The sequence below is a fragment of the Podarcis filfolensis genome (genome assembly GCF_964270895.1).
Source record: "Podarcis filfolensis genome assembly, chromosome: 15".
NCBI classification, from domain to species: Eukaryota; Metazoa; Chordata; class Lepidosauria; order Squamata; family Lacertidae; genus Podarcis; species Podarcis filfolensis.
The window spans coordinates 25024139-25046058 of NC_139618.1; the positions used below are offsets into that span (position 1 = coordinate 25024139).

Sequence of the window (21920 nt, forward strand, 5' to 3'; positions counted from 1 at the left end):
CCCGGTTTTAAGAAAAAGGAAACAAACTTGCAAGACATTTTCGTCTTGCGAAGCAAGCCCATAGGGAAATTCGTCTTGCAAAGCAACTCAAAAAACGAAAAACTCTTTCGTCTTGCGAGTTTTTCGTCTTATGAGGCATTCGTCTTGCAAGGTACCACTGTACTCACTTTTGCATCTGCCCCCCCCACACCACTAGCATGTGGCCCCTGAAAGGCTGTCCAGAAAGCAAAGTGGCCCTTCAGCTGAAAAAGTTCCCCCACTCCTTCTGTAGTAGAATTTCCTGTACAGAAGCTGCTGTTAATGTTGCAGTCAGCACTTTGGACTCGGATGAGGGAGGCCCAAGGTAAAGTCCCTGGCTCAGCCACAAGCCTTGCTAAGTGAACTGAGGCCAGTTACCATCTCTCAGCCTAGCCAGGTTGTTGTGATGGTTGAATTGTGTGCATTGCCATGAGCCTGTCTGCAAGGTGGCAGAACTGAAATGTAACTTCTTTTTTAAATTGCATAGTTTATCCTAAAGACTTTGCAGGAATTCCACTTCAGAAATATTATATCTTTGGATACGCAAACTGAACAGCTTAACCAGGGGTCAGCAAACATTTTCAGTAAGGGGCTGGTCCACTGTCCCTCAGACCTTGGGGGGAAGGACTATATTTTGGGGGGAAATAATAAAAATGAACGAATTCCTATGCCCCACAAATAACCCAGAGATGCATTTTAAATAAAAGGACACATTCTACCCATGTAAAAACACGCTGATTCCTAGACTGTCTGAGGGCCGGATTTAGAAGAAGACTGGGCCGGATCCGGCCCCCATAGCTTAACCCTATGTACCTTGCAGTTACATCTCCAGAGTTTCCATTTATGCCATTCCAAATAAGCAGAAGAAAAGTTGATGGGACTCAATTAAACTGCCTTGTATTATTTTCTCTGACCAGCCTTCATAAGCTTTTGAACAGGAGCTAGATACAATTACATCGGCCTGCAATGAATAACCTCTTCCAAAAAGAACTCACTGAGAGTGACAAGAGTTAAACAAGGTTTATAAAGTGTTTGACTTTATTGCCTTAAATAGGAAAATAGAAAAAGGTGGTGTATGCACCACCTTCAAGCCCATCCAGCCTTTATAAAAGGCTTGCTACGGTTGGCCTGATGTTAACACTCACAGTTAATTTGAATTATGAAGTCCAACAAAACCTGTCTGCACAGAATGATAAAGAACTACCTAAGTGTCACGTGCAGACAGCGCTGTATTTCTTTCCTAAGGTTCATCTGCATCGTTGCCACCTGCTGGCGACTGAGTGCTTTGTCACAAGACTGGTAAGTGATCCTGTAGCAGAGGCTGGTTTGCCCTGTGCCTGGGTGCCGAAAGCTGTCAAGCAGTTGGATAGACACCACTGATTCAGAAGACACACACCTGGCAATGGCATGGAGCTGGGACTCGTTAAACTTTTCTGGTTTTGGAACCCAGAAGCTGACGTCATGAACGTAGGAGACTGGGTAGAGGGAAAAGCTCTTGAACGGACCTAAATGCCCTCCTGCAAACTGATTTAGGAAGCGCTCGTCAGAAGTCCAGAGCATGCGCCAGTCAAAGATTTCACATACATGCATGGCCAGAAGATCAAGGTTCAGCGAAGCACAAACAATTTCTCGATCAATGCTTGTAGGCTGCCACGGCGTTGTACTTACAGTCCCTACACAAAGTTTATTTGGGTCTGGGTCAGAAGTGTCAGGGGTCACACTGAAAAAGTACTTTGATTTAAGGAGCTGAAGTTCAGGATTCGCAAAAGTATTTAGCTGTGTCTTTGGCTTGTCCGCTGTACAGTCTAGCTTGAAGCCTGAAGGCTGGAGCAGAGCACATAAAGTACTTGTAAGGTTTTCTGCGAGGAGCTGGCTACACGCTTCTTCTGTGCCCTTATTAACCACACAGATAAAAACGGACTCGTGAAAAATGGGCAGAGCATGAGCCGAGAGCTTGCATTTCCTAAATGCCAGCCCACTGAGGACCAGGAAAGTCCCCAGAGGGAGCTCTCTGTCTCGTACAGTTCTGTGAAGGGAAACAAGAAGGGAAGGTCGGAGACAATAATGTCCAAAGATCCAATCTCTTTCCCAGCTGATCAAGTTGCCACCCAGATCTGTATCATCCCAGGCAGGAAAGCCAGAAGGAAACGCAAAGGCCTCTGTATCCGCTGCAGTTTTATTAACCACAGACTTGGCTTTTGGGTTACTTTGGGCAGCAGGAACCATCCAAGTGGCATCCAGAGTGGAAGAAGAGCTGTGACAATCTTGGAACATCAAGGAAAGAGAAGCACTCGCTTTCTGAACTGGAAAAGACTTGCCAAGCTCATCAGTGAGCTTTTCGTTTATTGTTCTTATAGGATGTTCCGAATTTGTATCCAGGAACCCCCTATTTAAAAACAGGGAAAAAACAACAGAAAGCAATATTCTTAGGCAAGTCATTAAGCTCGGATTTTGTATTTTAAAGAACAGCACTCTGTTCATGTAGCGCCAAAATGTGCAAAGGAGCTATATGATCCTTAGTGAGTTTTGCAGGTGGGAAGACCATCTGGCAGCAAATATTTCTTCCAGATGATCCAAGACAGACAGGACTATTTGTCTTTTGACAGCTGGAGCCCCCTTCCAGCAGTAACGGCAGCAGGATATCGTGTCTCTAGTAACTCAAAGCTACAAAGAGATCCCATGAAGCAGAATTTGAATGCAGCTTTCCCCAGGATTTGGATTCAGCAAACATCCATTAAACCACAATATATTTTATACATTACAAACTTTAGATGAAGATTAGACTGTAACGCCAACCATACCTACGCAGAAGTAAATACTAGTCAATGGAACTTGTATCAAAATTAACTTTGTGAGGGCTGGTCTAAAGATCACCCCAGGGCTAAGAAAATAAGATGCCTACTGAATTTTCCACAGTCCTCAACTGAGTGACTATGCTGTATATTTATTAACTTCAAATGGGTGCTGAAACTCAGTTACATACCTGTTAATCTTATCTAGAAATATCTCTGGAACAAGGAAGGAAACCAACTTTCCTTCCAGTTCTGTTTGAAAGATCATAGGCTTGGGATGCTGAAAAGGCACACTCTGTGTGAATATGTGATTCAAAGCTCCTTCTACATGAAAAGGTTTATCCTGACTCCTGCAAACAAACAAGCCAAGAATGGTTAAACAGACACTCTTTATTCGCACAAGCATAAAACCAAACAAACTATGCTGAGCTACATGATCAACAGTAAACCAATTACAGTGGTACCTCTGGTTACGGATGGGATCCGTTCCGGAGGCCCGGCCGCATCCTGAAAAGTCTGTAACCGGAGGCGCCCTTCTGTGCACGCACACGGCATGATTGAGCGCTTCTGCGCATGCATGTGGCGTGCAGAGCACTTTTGCGCATGCATGCACAGCAAAAGCCGGAAGTATATTACTTTGCCGCGTTCACAACCCGAAGTTTACATATCCAGAGGGATATAAGCAGAGGTACGACTGTAGATTCAGGGCCTTGGTATAAATGCCAGGCTGGCTGAAAGTAAATGGTGGAAGGAAGGCATGGGAAACTACTGACTCTTTCCCCCAGTATCTGTGTAGCACTTAACTGGAGATTGAGATCCAATCCATTCCCTCTATCAACTAATCTGATAAAGTCCTGAGAACCAAAGACAGTTAAAATGCAGCCTTCCCCATCCTGGTGTCCTCCATGAATTTTTAATTTCAACTCCCATTACCCCAACCAGCAAAGTCAGTGAGTCAGGGCTGGTGGGAGTCAGCAGTCAAAAACATCTGGAGGGCACCAGACTGGGAAAGGCTGGTATAAAATATAGCACTCTTTCTGCTAGAGGCAGGAATCTTATTCTGCAACATTCAGCAAAGAAACTTCCTTGCTGTTTCTTAAACACAGAGGCAGCTTCAGAAGCAAGAGCAGATGCTAATATGCTGGTTACCATGGCAACACCCACAATGACATCTGGAATGCCACCATCTGCTGTGCTGTGCTGCAACTTACCTGTAACCTGTACATTTATATCTGCAAGCATCCCCGATGTTAAATGGATGAATGTCGCTCAAAATAAATCCTGCCTCCGCTGCCATAGCCACTACTTGCCAGCTGTTATGCCATTCTCTCACAGGCTGGTCTGCAGGGGTACCACCCTGCCCTCTGCAAAGTGCCACATGGACTTCGCCTTTCTCTGCCAGGACCTCTGCACAGCTGGAAAAGGAACAGAGGAGTGATGAGTAACATTCTTTTGTGCCTGAGGCAACACTCTGCTGCCTTCTTGAGCTGTTTCCAAGAAGTCCTTGGATTGTGTTGCTTTTAGCAATATTTTAGGGGGTGGGGGAAGGATTGTGAGAGTTGCACTTTGAGAGGGGAAAGAGTGTGTTATATGATTGGTTACTGTGCTTGGGCAGGTATGACAAGAAACTTTCAGCAAAAGAAAGATTGCAAAGAGACGAAAACACATAGTGCTTATATTTTCTCACTGGACCTTATCAGCTCCAAATAGGATCTTTATAGTTCCTCTAACTGGAGGTACTGGAAAACTTGCAAAAATGAATAGGAACTCCAAGGCGCAGAATTTTTAGTTCTCTGCCCATCACCTCTTGCATTAAAACCCTAGTGCATTTCCCTTACTTATACAGACCATCTGCTACTACACTGCCTCATTGCACAAAACAGCCAATTGCAACAAAGCATTTATTTGTATATAGTGTTTAAAAGAAAGCGCATCAACTAAATATGCCTGCCTGTATAAAACCAGAACATCTGAACTTAGCTGGCTCACATTTATAGCCATTTTATACTGAGGAGACAGGTTTTGGTGTAAGGTAGCAACATCAACTGAAATTAACACACACCACCTTCCCGGTAACAAGAGTACATTGACATGGTTCATTTTGGCCTCACCTAAAGAAAAACCTGGCAAGAAGCTCCCTGTTCTTTTTCACTCCAGCTTTTCTCCCACAGTGGGGGAAGTTGAAATAAATGCAATCAAATTTCCAATCAGCTGGCAAAAAATGCTCCTTCAGTTTTGTGCAGTCAACACAAAAGAGAACTTTAGCACCTGGAATGGTAAAAGAAAAATGATATGTAAGATACTAGGAGATAATGCAATACACACTTTAATGGGCACTTGAAAAAGGCAGAATCTTTATTATTATCATTATCTTAATGAAACACTGCCTGGAAGGGTATTCCCAATGCAACAAAGGTAACAACTGAAAGCAAATTTATATATTCTTTAGGCTTGAATTTGCAGGGTCCTCAACCAATACCCACATCACAGTTCCTTGCTTCAGGACAAGGTCTTCCACAAATTAATTCACCTAAACCTGATTTTGTGCCCACAAGTACACAGCAGATACAATAAATAGCTTCAAGTGACTCAAGAAGCAAGTCAAGCTAGACTGAAACAAGATCCTTGGCTATGGTGGAGCCATGATTTGTTTTCATTTAACTGCTCTGGGAAGTCACTGAACAAGTGGAACAAATTCCACAAGCACAATCCAATTTTTCCTCTCCCTCCTACAGTTTCTAATAATGTTTTTATTTTCAATTTTCTTCACCTTGCTCTAATCAAATATTGTGAAAATGCAACCGTGGCTTCTGCACACCATTCATTTCCCATGTCCCTTAATTCTGCTTCTTCCATCTCACCTACTGCAGGGCAAGTCCAACTTGCTATAAAGAGGAGGACAGGTGGACCTCCAGTTACTTATTTAGAAGGTTTACATGTCTAGGAAGGATCCTAGCAACCCCATTTATCCTGTGGCATCCCAGCAAACCCTATTATCAGAGTCCCAAGAAGCCAATTTGCTCTGGTGAAAATAGTTCTCCAACAACAGCCATCAGAAATTATGCAACAAACAAGTTTTCTTTTTCGATTGTTCTTCTTCCTTTTACCTCTGTCCCTCAGATATTGTATGTTGGACTTGGCAACAGCTTGTCTAGTTGCAGTAGCTTCACTCTCATAGCAGGTAGCAACAATGTGAGCATCACAGCTCCTTGCTTCACACAAACTGGCAGAGAAGGAAAAGTTTCCTTCTCCAACTAGGAGGAGACAGGGCTGATGATGCAGAGGCCTCATGGTGGCAAAACCTTAAGTGGAGTGAAATGTAATAAAAATAATTATTATTATTTATATCCCGTCCATCTGGCTGTGTTGCCCCAGCCACTCTGGGTGGCTTCCAACACATATAAAAACATAATAAAATGTCAGGCATTAGAAACAAAAAATATAGGAATCAGGCTGCTTTCAAAAACATCTAGAGTTGTCTCCAGTCAGAAAAAGCAGCATTTGCTAATAATATCCACCAGGCCAGCCTAGCTGCCATGACAGCAATGTAGAAAATCCTTCGTGCAGGTCAAAAATTCAAGTTCATAAGCAAGTAAGTATTCTAATCTTACTTTAACATACACAAATACATGCTGAAAAAAGGTGTATGGTGACAGGAAGCTGGAGACAAAGCCAAGATGTGAATCAAACTAGCAGCAAGCGGTTTATATTGTTTCATTAATCATGTTAATTCAATGCCATGGTTTACCACACCTTCATTCCTTATACTCCCAACACTGCAAATATTCTATACAATTATTAGTATTTTTTAATACCAAATAATGAAGAGTACAGTAAAGATTGAGCATTTAAAAATTAGTAAATTTAGAAAAGCGAGTCCTCCTGGCTCTCTAAAGGTTGGATATACAGGTGAGTAGATCCCCCCTCCTTGAAGCAGTGGTGAGTTGGTATGAGACTGTAGTCACTCAGTACCTCACACTGAGATTAGGGGAGAGAGAGATCCAGGGTCAGTACCCTGAAGCCATGAGGTGACCTTTCTTCAGCTAGTCCACTCCACTCTGCTGCCCTTCAGACGCTGCTGTGACTCCGAAGCCCCTTCATTCCTGACCTGTCCTTGAAAGCTTGTTGTGAGAGAACAAGCCGGAGGAGGTTGAGCTGGGAGAGAATTACATATACGCCGCCTTGGAGCTCCTTCACGGACGGGCAGGATATACTGTATGCAGTGTTTTTTTCCCTAAAAAAAATGTTTAGGGTTACTCTCATTTCGACTCAAGAAAACCACCACTTTATAGTTCAAATCGGGGAAAATAAAAACAGTAAACGGACAAAAGTACAAAGATTCACAAAATGTATAGGTGAATGCGTGCCCCTGCGAACCCCCAGGAAAAAAGCACTGACTGTACATAGCTGTCAAAATTCCCTTTTTTTTTGCGGGAAATCCCCTTATTTCAGCGCCGTTTCCCGCTGCTTCCCCGGATTGTTAGATATCCAGTAGACTGTCCCTTGGACAGGTGAGGCTGCTGATCCCTTATTTTCGAGGCTGCTGATCCCTTATTTTCGAGGCTGCTGATCCCTTATTTTCGAGGCTGCTGATCGCTTATTTTCAAATCTGAAAGTTGACAGCTATGTGACTGTATGTAAACAAAGAAATAGGGGATTCCTAGGGGGCGTGGCATAGGACCCTCCCTCCCGCAGAGGGCATAAAAGAGGCAAATGACTGTTGCCCGCCCCCCACGCCTTTTCCTTTCTTCATCGGGTCTTTTGACCCACTTAGGTCTCCCCGCAAACACACCTTTTCACCCTCCCGAAGCCTGCGTCGCGGTATGTTTACGTCACTTCCGCCAGCGTGCGCCCTTCGCTTCCGGCGCGCGCCGTTTGGGCGGTTGCCTTGGAAACGGCTTCCTGCTTTTCCTTTCCCTTACTCCGCCTTCTTATCAGGTGGGCATAGGGAAAGGGTTGGGTTCTTCTGAGACCGAGGGGAGGATGGAGCGGGGAGCGGGGGCGGAAGGCGAGGGGCCACATGGCGAAGGGAGCTGAGGAGAGAAGGAGTCTGTAGGGATGGCTGCTGAAATGGAGCCACCATATTCAGATGCAGCCTACCGTCCTTTCCTGTTCTTAACCTTCCTTCCTTCGTTTTTTATTTTTTTTGACAATTTATAAAATAATTTTTATTAATTTTCAGTTACATTCCAATAACAGCCACATTATAACAATACCAATTTATAATGTAATTACTAATACAAGTCGTTCAGATACCGAATTATATAATTTAGGTGGCCCCCCGCATGCTAGAATGGATGCTTTGATGATTTTCTTTATTTCTGCGTTCCAAAATCTTATTAATTTCAATTACATTCCGATCATGATAATCCTTTATACAACAATTGCAATATTAAAAATAACATTCAATGATTTATGCCATCATCATCATTTTTTGGACAATATTATTGAGGCCATCACAGCTAACACGAAAGCCTCGGAAGCAGCAAAATTAAATAACAAAATGAGGGAACTTTTTAATATATCCAAAACACATGTCCATATCACACATGGGGACATAGGTCTCCACAGCAACTATGTTAGGAAGATTAGTCTGAGAGTGACTGGCCAAAGTTCTTCCACTAGACAGACCCTTCCATCTGATCCAGCAAGGTGATTCTTTGGTTGAGCTCAATGATGCATTGCTCGTAGGGGTGTGCAGCACTGTTCAATGCACGTTTATTAGAAGTGTGTCCTAATAGCCTCCATGGTGCTTACAAGTGTGCATAGGCTTGTACAAAAAAAGTTAAATGATCCCTGGACGGTTAAGTCTAGTCAAAGGCGACTATGGGGTTGTGGCGTTCATCTTGCTTCAGGCCAAGGGAGCCGGCGTTTGTGCGTAGACAGGTTTCTGGGTCATGTGGCCAGCATCACTAAACTGCTTCTGGCACAACGGAACACCATGACGGAAACCAGAGCTCACGGAAACGCCGTTTACCTTCCCATCTCAGCGGTACCTATTTATCTACTTGTACTGACGTGCTTTTGAACTGCTAGGTTGGCAGGAGCTGGGACAGAGCAACGGGAGCTCACCCCATTGTGGGGTTTCGAACCGTTGACCTTCTGATCGGCAAGCCCAAGAGGCTCAGTGGTTTAGACCACAGCGCTACCCGCTGTAGGCTGTTTTCAAATCAGGTAACTTGCTCATCCCTAAAAGCTTCTTCAAAAGAGCAATAAGGGAGTTAAACCTGCCTTTAAGCATGCACAGATTGCCTTCCATTTTGTTTCTGAGCCATCAGAACCAGCATTATCAGAAGGGAGGGGAGAGCTTTCAGGTACACACCCTGAGTGTATGGCAGGGTTGTGTTCCAGTATGTCATATGCACACCTTTGTGCTAATAATGTTTCTGGGAAATTAAATATATCAGGCAATATTGTGCTTATTTAATTTTAAGATATTAAGATACAAGGCTTGTAGCATTGGGGTGGTATTCAACTAAGTTTTATTCAGAGCAGTTCCATTGAAATTAGGGGATGTAACTTAGACATGTATGTTAATTTCAGTGGGGCCACTGAATACTACCCTTAATTAAAAAGATGGTTCTAGGGAACTCGAGCGGTGAGTTGTACAAATCATTTTTTAAATAATTCTAGGTCTCAAATCTCATCAATATGCAATTGATGTGGCTGCTTCAAACATTTGGTAGTATTTCTGCCTGCATATTATTATGCAGTGCAACCTTTTGAATGTGTTTACGCAGATCTAAATGCTGCTTATTTCAATGGGCCTTACTAGTGAGGCTGTATAGGAATACAGCTGTATCTTAGTGCTTGACCTCCTTGATGACAAGGTCCGGTCATACTGATTTTTGGATAAAAGTCTCTCACCCCATGGATGCTCAGAAACCAGTGACATCAGGACTAGCTGATGATCAAGAAGTTGCATCACAAACAAAAGCAATCAGTTTTTCTGGTTGCCTGCTCCAGTTCCTCCTGCCACCTTCCTTTGTAAGGGCTGCCAAAAAAAACTTCAGCACTTTTTAACATCAGCTACAGCCTTGAACTTCACTCTACTGAGGCTGCCCATTTTGGCTGAGATCCTGAGGCAAAATTACAATTAAAACCAAGACAAATAAGCAAGAAAATGTGGGAAAATGTGGATCAGCTCAGTTCTTCAGTTTTATCAGCTACAACCTCTTCTGATTCAGAGGTATTCCCCTACTGAACTCCAGTTCCAAATTTCAGCACAATCCATCCTTCTAACCTATCGAAATGATAAAACCATCCCCATATGTTTTGGTTAAAATAAGATCTTTCAGCAGTTAATATCACTGTCCAGTGTCAGGGAATCAGACTGATTTTGGTGTGGGAAAAGAACTGGAGAAGCATAGGGCTGAAAAACAAATTTTAAAAGAATGTAAAGTTATGTTCTAAAATGTAGAAATAGTTAAATCCCAAGTGTGATGAGGAAGTAAGTCCCACTAAAGGTGGGTTTTCAGGAGTACACAAGTTTATAATTAGATTGCAAGAGGTGTAGTAGAGGAGCATGTACCATATTAGTGACATAAAATAAATATTAAAAAGTAGTATTAAAGGAGAAACATAATTTTAGGAACAGTGATTAATACTGTCTTGTTTTTCTGAGACATACCTACACAACAGACAAGGAGTATGTGCCTGTGCAGGTTTATTCAAAAGTAAGTTGTACTGATTTCAACTGAACTTTGTCTAGTAAGTCAGTGTGTATGGGTTTGCAGTGTTAAAAGGTCATCTTGAACATGTTTGCTCTGATGTAAACCACTATATTGGGGCATACAGTTTGTGTGATTAGGATTATAGCCTTAACCTTCTTTAATAGTTACTTCCTTAGGGGGTATTAGGAGTTTTCTGAGAAGGCAGCTCAGGACATCTTCAGATACGGTTCCCAGAATTTGCTGAGAGAAGACATGGCACTTGATAGGTTTGTAGTGTAGTTGTGCCTTCCCTAATACAAGTTGTTTCCTGTCCTCATTTGACTTTTCTGTCTCTTCCTAGGCCATGTCCCTGTCTTGCTTCTTTAACCCCCATCATGGCTGTTTATTACGCGCCAATGGTCATGGAGAAGTGTGGACAGATTGGAACAGCTCTGCCAAGTTCTTCCAGTATGGCTGGAGGTGCACCACCAACGAAGACTCCTACACCAACAAAACCCTCTTGGGGAACTGGAACGAAGAGCGCTATGACATTCGGAAAATACTGCAGCCCAAGCCTCTCCCTTCCCAGGTCAGAGTACCATATTCACATTGCCCTGTTTGTTAGCTTGTTAACGTAAAGTGAAATATTCAACCCTCTGGCACAGGGGCGACTAACCTGCGGCCCTCTGGATGTTCTTGGACTTCCATTCCCATCAACACCAGCATCCAGTTAGGGATTAGGGGAGATGTCCATGGGGTCATGAAGAGTCGGACACGACTAAACGACTAAACAACAACAACAACAACAACAATTCAGCAGCATCTGGCGGCCAAAGGTCTTCCACGCATGCTCTAGTACAGGGGAAAGCAAGGTTTATCTTGCCTGGGCCGGATTGCACGCCCGCATGAGCACACGCCTCCGTGATTTTTGGCGTCTGCGTCTGCACAGACGCGATTTTCGGCACCACAGAAGCGAGTCACTGTGCTGTGCCAGTTTAGTGCAGCACGTGAGCAGGCAACTCAGTTCGGGGGCGGCTCGTGGGCCAGTCAAATGACCTCCACGGGCCACTTCCGGCCCATGGGCCTTAGGTTGCTGACCCCTGCTCTAGTACTCTGTGTTTAATTTATCTTATAACCTGTTGAATGATTCCAGCCCAGCTTTAGAAGAGCAAGTGTGAAGATAAGATACTTGAACTGCTTTACTTCCCTGTTTGGCCACGGTGGTTACTGGTCTCTGGAGTTCATCATTCTCTTTCAGGCTAATCTATGTCACAGTGTTGTGATGAGGATTTAAAAGGCGGGGGCACCATGTAGGCCCCTTGGGGGAAAGGTGGGATATAAATGTTCTGTTGTATTTTATATTTGAAGGGGAGCTTGGCTGACCTAAATCAGGCATCACCTAGGAGTTCATGTCTGTTGCTCCAAGCTCCAAGGAAGAAGCTTAAATGTAATAGTAGGCAGCATTCCTGTTTATGATGTTGTCCTTCCTTGCTTTCCGTCTGTTCAGTTCCAGTTTATTTTCTTTGGCTGCAATCCTATGTACACTTCCCTGGGAAAGAGTCCCACTGAACACTTTTTATGAGTAAACTTGCATAGGATTGCAGTATTAGCCATTTCATCCCACCAAACCCTCCACCACCACGCAATACCTAATTATACCCAGCCCTTCTGCCTCGCTAAGCCAAGCCAAGCCAAACTGGTGTTGCTTTGGTGATAAGACTCATCCTCTTAAAAGTTCTACATAATTTTTTGTCTAGAAAAAAAAAGGCAAGTAAAGGGGGGCATGATAGAGATGTACAAAATTATGCAGAATACAAGTATATGAAGTTGCATGTGGTGTGAATTAAAGGGTAAAGAGGCATTTATTTCCCATGATACTGGAACCCAGTGTGGTCATCCAATTAATCTGATTGTTACAAAACTCGTGGCAGACAGAAGGAAATTCTTCTTCACAGTTAAACTATGGAATTCACTCCCACAATATGTTGGGATTGCCACCAACTTAGGCCTTATCTACACTTAGCTTTTGCCTGGTCTTTCCAGGCATAGATCCATGTTCAAGAGATTTTTATGTTTTTTAACTTGCGAAAACCCGCTCTTAAAAGCTGAAGCACAATAAATGGCAAATCGGGTTTCCTGCAGATTGCTGCGAAGCAAAAAATAATAATAATAGGTGCTTGAACACGGAGGTTTAAAGCGTGGACCATGCCTGAAAAGTGTGGAGAAGAGGTAACTGTGGATAAGCCCTCAGAGTAATTTAAAAGAGGATTAGACAAATTCGTGGAGGTTAAGGCTGCTAGTCATACTAGATATATTCTACCTCCAGGATCAGAGGCAATATGCCTCTGCCTGAGTACCAGAACGTGAGCAAGAGAGTGCTGTTACCTTCATGCCCTGTTTGTGGACTTCCCAGAAATATCTGGTTAGCCACTATGGGAATTGGGATTCTGGACTTGATGGGCATTTGGTCTAATTCAGCAGCCAGTCTCTTCTTAATGTTCTTATGGTTTCTCAGTTACTGTAAACATGCACTCAATCTGGGTTTTCCTTTTCAGTTTGCTCACTATTTTGAGTCCACCTACACATCGGACTACTCCAAGGATATGCCCCACAGTACAAGAAGTAGGTACATAAAACTGAAATGCAGGCACTTAATTTAAAAGCTGCAAGAGAACTTTGGGAAGATCGAGTTCTTCCCCCAGTTCTGAATCCTCTATTCTCAAATATTCCCAACAGAGCAGTCCAAATAAGAGGAATAATGAAGTGATAATGTATAATGTGTCTTGAGGGGCCAAAGTGCAGCTTAGAAGAACAATAAGTAAATGAATGTCATGAGTCAAGTGTCAGTGGACTCTGGAGGTGACAGCAAGGGACCTGTAGGAACACAAAGAAATCCATTGCAATATGTCCTGAAGTACTAGCAGTCTGGATGCACAATTGAATGGTGCCACCCCCATCTCCCCTGAAGTTGTCAGCTATCCGTGGGAACTGTTTCTACTTAGAAAGTGGCAGGCACCATCATCATTATTATTCATAAGATTTCTTACCCATTCTTTCACCATAATGTCCCCAGGGCAAGTAACAGCAACATAAAAAGGTAGAGTTAGTTCATGATTTAGAAAGCAACAAAGACTTGCACCCTGATAGTGCAAGAATGCAAATTTGGGATATATACATGATTGCATATGCTGAAATTTGCTGGTATGCAAATTGGAAACTGCACCCATAGAAATGGGTGGATTCAGGTGCAGAATCTCCGGTACTGCACTTGTGATAAAGCAGCATGTCCCATATGACTTTCCTAACGTGCCTTCTCAGGTATTCAGCTCCCTTTTAGATTGGCAGAAGCTAAGACTGCCTTTGGCTGCTGTCGAGTTTGTTCAGTGCAATGTGTTCATTCCGCTTTACTGGCTTGCAACTGCCCTGCCTTCTTTTGAGCTCCTCAGCCTTGTCCTCTCTCTGCTCTTAGGAGTTATGCGAGATGTTCACTGGTTCCCTGGACACCAGCCAGAGCTGGAGCCTCCTCCAATCAAGCCAACTGCCCGGTCATGCTACATGATAGATTATGAGCCTCCACAGAAGAAGGGAGCCTGCTGCTTGGTTGACACGAAGCCCAAAGAACAGCAAGGGACTCCGCTAAAGCAGTAGGACTAGAGTAGGGCTTCTTCTGCTTCAGGACAGCCTGGGTTGCTTGAGAGGCCCTGCCTGTGTGACCCAGTTGCCCCCTCTCTTCCCCACCCACTTAAAAGCTAGGCTGCCATGCAGCAACTCACAAACCATGTCTGTGAATAAAAGAGTGCGTCAGAGTGAGAAGGAGATTCTTCTTACTTCTCGTGGCTTGGTGTGTGTGTGTGTGTACAGTTTTTACTGTACTTTCCCTCTGACGTTTTGTGAAACACCGCCGAATTTTTGTTTGTTGGCTGTTACATTTGTTTTTCTGTGTAGCCAAAGCTAGAAGAGCCAGTAAAATTATTTTCCCCCAACACTGTTTGTGGTTGCTCAGCCGGAGCAGAAGGGAACTCTGCATATGCTCAGAGCTATTCTCCCTCTCTTTCTTTTTACCACAAGTTTGCATGCTGTAAGGCTGAGCACTGTCTGAAATTGACCCTGCCCCGAAGATTGAGGAAAGAAGCCGCCAGATGCTTACTCATCGGTTTATTTGTTAGTAAACAAGCTCATTTGCTTAGCACAAATAAATAAGAACAGCCAGCCAGTGACACCGCCTGCTGTTTGCATCCAATGGAAAGGCTTTCTTGGGTATAAAAGAGTAGGTCTCAAAGGGCATGTTTACTTCCTTTGCGCTGCTGGTACGGCAGATTTCTCCTCCCTGGCAATGGGGATGGTGCGCTCTGGGACTTCCATGGCTTTTCTTGGTCCATTCACTGTCAGAACACCATCCGAAGAGAGGGAGGAGGTGATGGAGAGGGGATCCACATCAGCTGGGATCCTGTACTTCCTGTTGAACTCCCTGGCAATGAAGCCGTGTTCATCCTTTTCAAAAGAGAAGGGGGCGAGGGGAAGAAGAACATAACCATATATGTCTGGTTGCAAATGGTTTACTATAAGGGGAGCTCATAGTTCATTGTTAAGATGCACTCTTCCCATTCAGAAAGTTCAGTCCCCCGGGGTACCCCAGTTTAGGGGCATCAGGGCCTGGAAAGACCACTGCCAGAGACCTGGGAAAGCTGCTGCCAATCAGAGTGGCCAGTACTAAATGAGCTGGGCCAATGGTCCTTTGCTGTGGTCCAGCTTTGGCTTTCTCAGATTTAAAATCAAATGAATGAAGGACCATTTCTATTTCCTCTGCCCAAGGCAGTAACATGGCACTGTCAACGTCTCCTTCCTTGGTGGGCAACCTTGTTTAGAATGGGTCAGTTTCTCCTTCCTTCCACCCTGCCTCCCATCACCCTGCCAGCTGCGCTCATGCCAAGACCAGACCAACCTGGCGCTCCTCATGTTTTCCGTGAACTTCAATCACGTCTCCCAAAACCTTGACTTTTAGCTCCTCAGGTGAGAAATGCTTCACATCGAGGTTTACAGAGAACTTGTCCTTATCCAGTCGCATCTGCTAACAAAAGTGTCTAGTTAGGGCAGTTAAAATATTTAATGTTTACTAATTGTTAGGTGCTGTATGTGAAGCAGATAATTAGACACGAGGCCTTGCCTGTAGCCTTATGATCAGTGTGGTAGATCATTTGCTATTCCACATCCCCAAAGTGCAAGACTGTTCTGTATGCTACTTTTGTGGTAGCATGTGGGTTAAGGTCAGGCAACATTTCTTCATGTTGAGGACTGCAGTCCTCCAGAGGAAATCTCTTGGAACCAGTACTGGCAATGAGCCACACCCCTTTTCTTCCCTCTTTCTGTCTCAAACACACCCACCACATAGAAACAGGAAGAGAGTTGGCTGTTGAGTGAAATCTTTTCTATAAGCCTTCCTCACATGGCAATTGTGCTTAGGAAAAGAAAGTTCCCATTGATGTGAATGAGGTTTTTTTGTTCAAAGTCTAATTTCAGGGGGGTAGGTGGGGCTGCTGCCTATCTCCACAGCTGACTGGGAGTGGGGTGGTGAGATAGAGATCATGCACGTTGATAATGATGATGATGGTGATGATGATGATGATGATACTACTACTACTAATTTATTTATACCCTGCCCATCTGCTTGGGTTTCCCCAGCCACTCTGGGTGGCTCCCAATAGAATATTAAAAACACGATAAATACATACATAAATATGAGGGTTTGTTCCCCCTTGTAACATTGACTGGCAGTAGACTCAGGACAGACAAAAGAAAGGAGTTCCCCACACATTGCACAATTAACTTATGAAATTCACCCCCATGGGATGGGATGATGGCCAGTATATTTGCTTGCTTTACAAAGGGATTAGACAAGAATGTGGGGGAGGAAAGTTCATGTCAACCAGTGTTCAAATCCTCACTGGACCGATCACTGCATCTCAGCCTAACCTACTGCGCAGGGTTGTTTTGAGGACCGGAGGGAGGCAGCTTTGAGCTTTTCAGAGCAAAGGTGGGATATAAATATAATAAAAATACTAGTCATGGGGGCTATATAGAACCTCTTCAGTGTATCACTGAATGCCAGTTGCTTAGGTAGCATCAGTGAGGGATGCTTATTGCCTTCAGGCCCTGCTTGTGGGCCTTGCAGAGGCATCTGATTGGCTGCTGTGAGAAACAGGTTGCCGGGTTTAGATGGTCCTATCCAACCAGGTTCTTGTGTTCTTAATACAGAGAAAACTATGGCTTTGATGTGATGGATTCTCAAAGCCATAATGCTAGAAATGAGCTGTGCTGGCATGGAAACTCTACCATACAAAGGCAGAAGAGATCCACCAGTGTAGCTACCAGAACTGTTCCCCACGGCGTCTCCTTTTCCCTTGCAACTCGCTACCACTGGAAAGTCCCCCCCCCCCACCTGGCAGCCAATTCTCTTCCTGTTTTCAGATCCAGGTTCTTTGAAAACAGATCTGTTCGACTTACCACAATTTACCCTTCTTGGCTTTTATTCTCCCTCACCTACTTCCCCATTGTGTCTTGTCCTATAGGTTGTAAGAGCCTGTGTTGCTGGTTTTTAATTTTTGTACAGCATCTAGCAATTTTAGGGTGTAATAGTAATGTGAAAATGCATATTGCATGGTACAGTTGCGTCCTAATGAAAAAAATATAATGAAAGAAATTCCATGCATGGAATGATTAACAACTGCAGTAAGGCAATATCAATGCTAACTGTCAGCCATAAAATACAGGGTGGCTAATCCAGCAGGGCCTAAACCCCAAAGTCACACAGAGTTGGGAAGGACCTTGGAGGTCATCTGGTTCAACCCGGTGCTCAGTGCAGGATCAAGCTGTAGCTACAGGATCTCTTGACAGGTAGACATCCAGCTTCTGCTTAAGTGGAGGATGCCCACCACCTCCCGAGGCTGTTTGTTCCATTTTTTATCACTTCTTACCCCTTAGGAAGCTTCTTCTAACATTCCCCATTACAATTCCTGGTCCTTCACAGAAATCTTGCCCTTGTTGACTACCATATTCACAGTGTGAGTGCATTCTCCGCAGCAGCCTCCCAGGCTACAGAATTTCGCTCCCTTTTTTGACTCTGTATTGCACAAATCCATCAGGAACTTCTCCTGTGTGCGTCCCATGGAAATGGATACTCTTACACAGCTTTGATTATGACCTACGCAGAAGAACTCCCTTTTGTCTTTCCGCCTCCCCCCTGCAAGCAATCCTTAAGCCTGAGGTTTCTGTTTCCAGAGTTTATCATTCAAATGAAGTCTACTTTTAGATCTAAATCTGGCTGTTTTCTGTGGGCTTTCCTGTGTGAATAATCTTCACAGATGACTCATTCCAGTTTCAAAGGTATTCTTAGCGTCACAGGAGGAAACAACAGGTTTTCGTGGCGGGGTACGTTAAGGGGCAGATATCGATTTTCTTCGCCTTCATTCTTGGCGAGTCTTTATGTTCCCTTTGTCAAGGATTTTCACGTCACCAGTTTTAATGCTAATGTCTCTTGATTTGTATTTTAAGCTCATAGTAAGTATGCAGTTAAATAAATTAACTGATGAAGGGCACGAACTGCAAAGGGGACAGGTGTCCCTCTACCTGGTTCAAGGACTGCATGGGAGCTGGGGGAAGTTTAGCAAGAGAAAATATTTTTACCTCTGAGAGTCGGCTCTCAAGCCAGCTGGGGTTCCTTAGGATGGAGGGTCTCAAAAAGAAAGAGCTGAAAGCTGAGGAACTGGGGAGCAGTTCAGATTCCACAAGGTGCTCCCCAAAAGTCTGGTTGAAGATGCGGCTGGGCAACAGGCTTGATAGCAGGGGTCTGCGGAAGAAGGGGTGGTGAACGGTGATATCCATCTGAGTTGGTCCCGGAGGAGACAGTGGGCAGCAGTGCACTCCAGCAAGCCAAGAGCCAGGGCTTTATATGCTCCCTGGTGCCAGGCTGTGCCCAGGCTGAATTCTCTGGAACGGTGATGTCAGGCATTTCATTATCCCTGTTCTCCCATCTGCACCATTCAGCGCTGGCTGGCAGATTAGCTGGAGATTTGTACACCCCACTCAGCACCCACATTGCCAAGGAAAAAGAACACAGCTAAATTCTAGCAGGTCAGCATGAAATCTCCTCTCGCCCCCTCCCTTCTTATTATATATTTTTTATATTAAAAAAAGCCCAGTCAGGCTGATCTGGTATTCTCCCCTACTTCAGATGCCAGCGCCACTCACACAGTTACTATCTTTGTCTCACACACAGAGAAACAAGGCACTGTTGTATCTCTGTCGCTTGGAATCTTCCGATTTCCATTGCAGCCTGGCTGCGTCCTTCCTCTCCACTCTGGCTGTGTTGAAACAGAAAGGTTACTCAATGAGACATCTTGGTCCCCATGATGTAAAACTGATGCTCAAAGAGTTGCCCAAGAAAGTTGATTTTTGGCAGAATCTGCACAGGCAAAAAGGAAGTCCCATTCCACTCTGTGCGACCAGTGCTTAGAAAACTCACTGCCACAAGATGTGGTGGTGTCAGCAACTCCTTTGGGTGGCTTCTGTTGTTTTTAAGGGTGAGATAGATCCGTGGAAGAGATGCCCACTGTTAATAGCCAGGATATCTGAACACAAAGCATCCACGTGCCTCTGGTTACAAGATGGTGGAGGCAAACAGGACATACCTACTGCCTTAATGCCCTGCTTGTCATCTTCCAGAGGTCTTCAGGCGGCTGCTGTTAGAAACATCATACTAGTGCAGAGGGACCTGGCAAGGTTTTTTCCTCTTTCATAGAACCATAGTGCTGGAAGGTGTTTTAGAGGTCATCTAGAATGTAAGAATAGCCTGCTGGATCAGGCCAAAGGTTCACCTAGTCCAGCATCCTGTTCTCACAGTGGCCAACCAATCTAGCTTAACCCAGTGCTCAGTGCAGCATCAGCAATGGCAAGATCCATGACAGATGAATTAAATCTTTCACTGAGAGAGATCCCAGAGTTGAACCATTGGGGAGTTTCTTTAATACTTAACCGAAATCTGCTCTACATTTACTTTCCAGTGATCTGTTTTAGTCCTGTCCTTTGGAGTAACACAGAAAAAGTCTTTCTTTCTTTCTTTCTCTTTCTTTCTTTCTTTCTTTCTTTCTTTCTTTCTTTCTTTCTTTCTTATCATTTGACCTTATTGATCTGAAAGCCTTTGCTTGCTTGAATTCCATTTCTGTTCACGTGCTCAAGAGGTTATATTGAAAGAAGGTACTTTGTTATCCGTTTGGCCTCCTTGCCATGTTTGGATCTGAACTTCTGAGTGTTTGTTTACTTCCTCATATCTTTCCCTTCAAGCCAAACACTTCCCATCCCCTTTCCCTCTGATTCAGCTGCTAAGAATAAGAGCTGACTAATGTAGCCTACTGGGTTAAATTTAAAACTGGGAGTGTTAAGTCTGATTGCTCAGGCTCCTGAAAGGAGATGCAAGGCTGCAGCCAGCCATTACACCACCTCCAGCTGAGCATGACATGAATGCTGCCTGACCTGTTTCCACTCTCTCTGTTCCTCTTTCTCCCCCCCCCCATCCCTCCAAGGGTGTAACCTGTGCTGTGCGTTGGTGGTACCCATAGCTGGGAGTTGCCTTTTGTCAGATCTGTAGTTGTGATTGCACCTGAGCTGGGGCCTCTTGGGGAACTTGCAGGCAACAAGAAGCACCCCTCCAATAGAGCCGGCCAAGCTGAGCTATGATTGCTAAATTTACGGAAGGATTGGACAGGTGTTGCCATATGCTGGCAATCATTCCCATGCCCTCCTTGAGAGCTTCTCAGAGGCATCTGGCTGGCAGCTATTGGGAACTGTCTTTGCCACAACGGCTTATGTTTTGTTAGCCCCAAAATGGAAAATGAACAAGGTCCCTACCAAAGAATAGAATATCATTTATTACGGCCATAGGCCCATACAGGTAAAAACAACACATAAATAACAGCTTGTGCCGTAAGGAGAAAAAAAAGCAATCGCTAAAACACTACTATAACAATAAAATACTATAAAATGGAAAGGCATACTACGCCTTAATTAGCTTGTAGAGCTCCTTGGCGTCGCTTTTGGGAAAGGACAGCAACTAGGAACCTAGCCACCTTCAGGGTCGTGTGGGTATCCTTGTCCTGCAAGATTTGGGCAAGGTGGAATTTTGGTGGGGTACCCTCTAGTTTCTGTATGATTGATCCCAACAAATTTGCCCGTAGCACATTAAACAAGGGGCAAGTGAACATAATGTGCTGGAGCGACTCCGGCGACACCTTATCACATTCGCACACGGCGGGGGCTTGACCCTTTGAGAACCTATGTCTCAGGACATTGGAGGGAAAAACGTTAAACCTCGCTTTGGTGAAGGCCAGTCTATGTGCAACAGTCGAAAGGGAGGAGAGGTATGATGGAACGCAGTAAGTTAAAGTGATACCAATGTTCTGGGGCGAACAAACACCTCCCCCCAGCGTATAATTTCGCTGTAAATCGATGTCATCCAGTCTTTGGCGGATCAGTCTCTGAGCAGTGATTTGGTCTAGTTTTAGGGAATCTGAGGGAGAGATTCCATAACTCAGGAGTTTGGCATGAATTCTGCTAGTCCAAAGGCTGGAGAATTCATCTCGCCATAAGCATTGGGCAAGGTAATGGTTTGGTAATCTATGCCACAATGATAACCAGTAATTGAAGACTTGCTTCCACAGGCAAGTTTCTAGGGATGCGACCTTCAATTCTAGTCGCATGGCTGCGTTGCTTACGCACAGGGGGAGCATTAGGAGCCGACGTAGGAATTGGCTTTGCAGAGTCTCAAGGGGAGCAAGATCTGTCATCACGGCCCAGAGCGGGGCAGCATAAGCAAGCACGGCAACCACTTTTGCCTTGAACACCTTTAGGGCCGAGGGAACATGCAAAGCTCCGTCCGAAAAGAAGAATCGGAGGAGCGCATATGACAAGGTTTTGGCCTTATTAAGTAGGTGTTGAATGTGAGCTTTCCACCCCAAATTGTATTGAAAAATGACTCCTAGGTATTGAAATTTTAGGACTTGCTCTATTTTTGCCCCACCAAGCTTCCATTTGTATAATCTCCGGCTTCTGGAGAAGATCAGGATCTTGGACTTGGCATGGTTGATGGTTAATTGATTGAGTTGACAATACGTGGCAAAGATCTTCAGAGCTCTGGTTAGTCCAACACGTGTATAGGATAGAATTACCGCGTCGTCCGCATATAAAAGGAGTGGGCAGCGGTAATCCGCTAGTCTAGGCGCGTGTGTACTTGGAGATGAGTTGACTAGGGGTGCTCGCATGTCGCTGATGAATAGGTTGAATAGGCAGGGAGCCAATATACATCCTTGGCGCACTCCCTTGTTTATTGGTATCGAGTTTGTAAGGTCGCCCGCTGGAGTGAATCTCACTCTGGCAAGGGTACCTTCGTGGAGCTGGCTTATGAGCCATA

At 44.5% G+C, this 21920-nt stretch overlaps 3 protein-coding genes across 8 annotated transcripts in view; 1 reads left to right on the forward strand and 2 right to left on the reverse strand.

The window, feature by feature from the left end:
* The window catches only part of LOC310750452 (alpha-1,2-mannosyltransferase ALG9-like), a gene marked incomplete at its 5' end in the record, with an annotated part of 33247 nt that extends 25623 nt beyond the window's left edge, over positions 1 to 7624 (reverse strand). Inside the window, 6 exons of one of the 2 annotated variants that reach the window (XM_083588632.1) lie at positions 1034 to 2404; positions 3002 to 3160; positions 4022 to 4225; positions 4922 to 5078; positions 5918 to 6112; positions 7603 to 7624. In XM_083588632.1, coding sequence (XP_083444758.1) covers positions 1219 to 2404; positions 3002 to 3160; positions 4022 to 4225; positions 4922 to 5078; positions 5918 to 6101 — 1890 coding nt within the window. In that variant the 3' untranslated portion in view covers positions 1034 to 1218. Of the gene's footprint in view, positions 1 to 1033; positions 2405 to 3001; positions 3161 to 4021; positions 4226 to 4921; positions 5079 to 5917; positions 6113 to 7602 lie in introns of those variants that run through there. The other variant, XM_083588634.1, reaches the window with a different exon arrangement.
* Positions 7496 to 14261, forward strand: CFAP68 (cilia and flagella associated protein 68). Of its 4 annotated transcripts, XM_083589112.1 has the most exons (5): positions 9763 to 9999; positions 10435 to 10486; positions 10824 to 11051; positions 13018 to 13084; positions 13932 to 14261. In XM_083589112.1, exons 1-5 carry the CDS (start codon positions 9944 to 9946, stop codon positions 14108 to 14110), a joined length of 582 nt encoding a protein of 193 aa, XP_083445238.1. In that variant the 5' UTR covers positions 9763 to 9943; the 3' UTR covers positions 14111 to 14261. The 4 variants fall into 4 exon arrangements, with proteins under 4 accessions (XP_083445235.1, XP_083445237.1, XP_083445236.1 ...); XM_083589109.1 differs by lacking the exons at positions 9763 to 9999; positions 10435 to 10486 and adding an exon at positions 7496 to 7748; XM_083589111.1 differs by lacking the exons at positions 9763 to 9999; positions 10435 to 10486 and adding an exon at positions 8382 to 8462.
* Positions 14262 to 14602: 341 nt separating this feature from the next.
* CRYAB (crystallin alpha B) lies at positions 14603 to 18597 on the reverse strand. 2 transcript variants are annotated; one of them, XM_083589164.1, is made up of 3 exons: positions 18143 to 18597; positions 15405 to 15530; positions 14603 to 14953 (listed from the first exon to the last, which is right to left on the reverse strand). In XM_083589164.1, exons 1-3 carry the CDS (start codon positions 18338 to 18340, stop codon positions 14750 to 14752), a joined length of 528 nt encoding a protein of 175 aa, XP_083445290.1. In that variant the 5' UTR covers positions 18341 to 18597; the 3' UTR covers positions 14603 to 14749. The 2 variants fall into 2 exon arrangements, with proteins under 2 accessions (XP_083445290.1, XP_083445291.1); XM_083589165.1 differs by having other exon boundaries at positions 15405 to 15527; positions 18143 to 18578.
* Between the last annotated feature and the right edge of the window lie 3323 nt (positions 18598 to 21920).

Excerpts from the sequence above, each read along its gene's own strand:
- CFAP68 (XM_083589109.1), top strand. The coding sequence starts at position 7,524 with ATGACTGTTGCCCGCCCCCCACGCCTTTTCCTTTCTTCATCGGGTCTT. Across the intron at positions 7,749-10,823 it reads TTACTCCGCCTTCTTATCAG|GCCATGTCCCTGTCTTGCTT; the intron begins GTGGGCATAGGG and ends GTCTCTTCCTAG. Across the intron at positions 11,052-13,017 it reads CCAAGCCTCTCCCTTCCCAG|TTTGCTCACTATTTTGAGTC; the intron begins GTCAGAGTACCA and ends TTTCCTTTTCAG.
- CRYAB (XM_083589164.1), bottom strand. The coding sequence starts at position 18,340 with ATGGATATCACCGTTCACCACCCCTTCTTCCGCAGACCCCTGCTATCA. Across the intron at positions 15,531-18,142 it reads TTGAGAGCCGACTCTCAGAG|CAGATGCGACTGGATAAGGA; the intron begins GTAAAAATATTT and ends CACTTTTGTTAG. Across the intron at positions 14,954-15,404 it reads GAAAACATGAGGAGCGCCAG|GATGAACACGGCTTCATTGC; the intron begins GTTGGTCTGGTC and ends TCTTTTGAAAAG.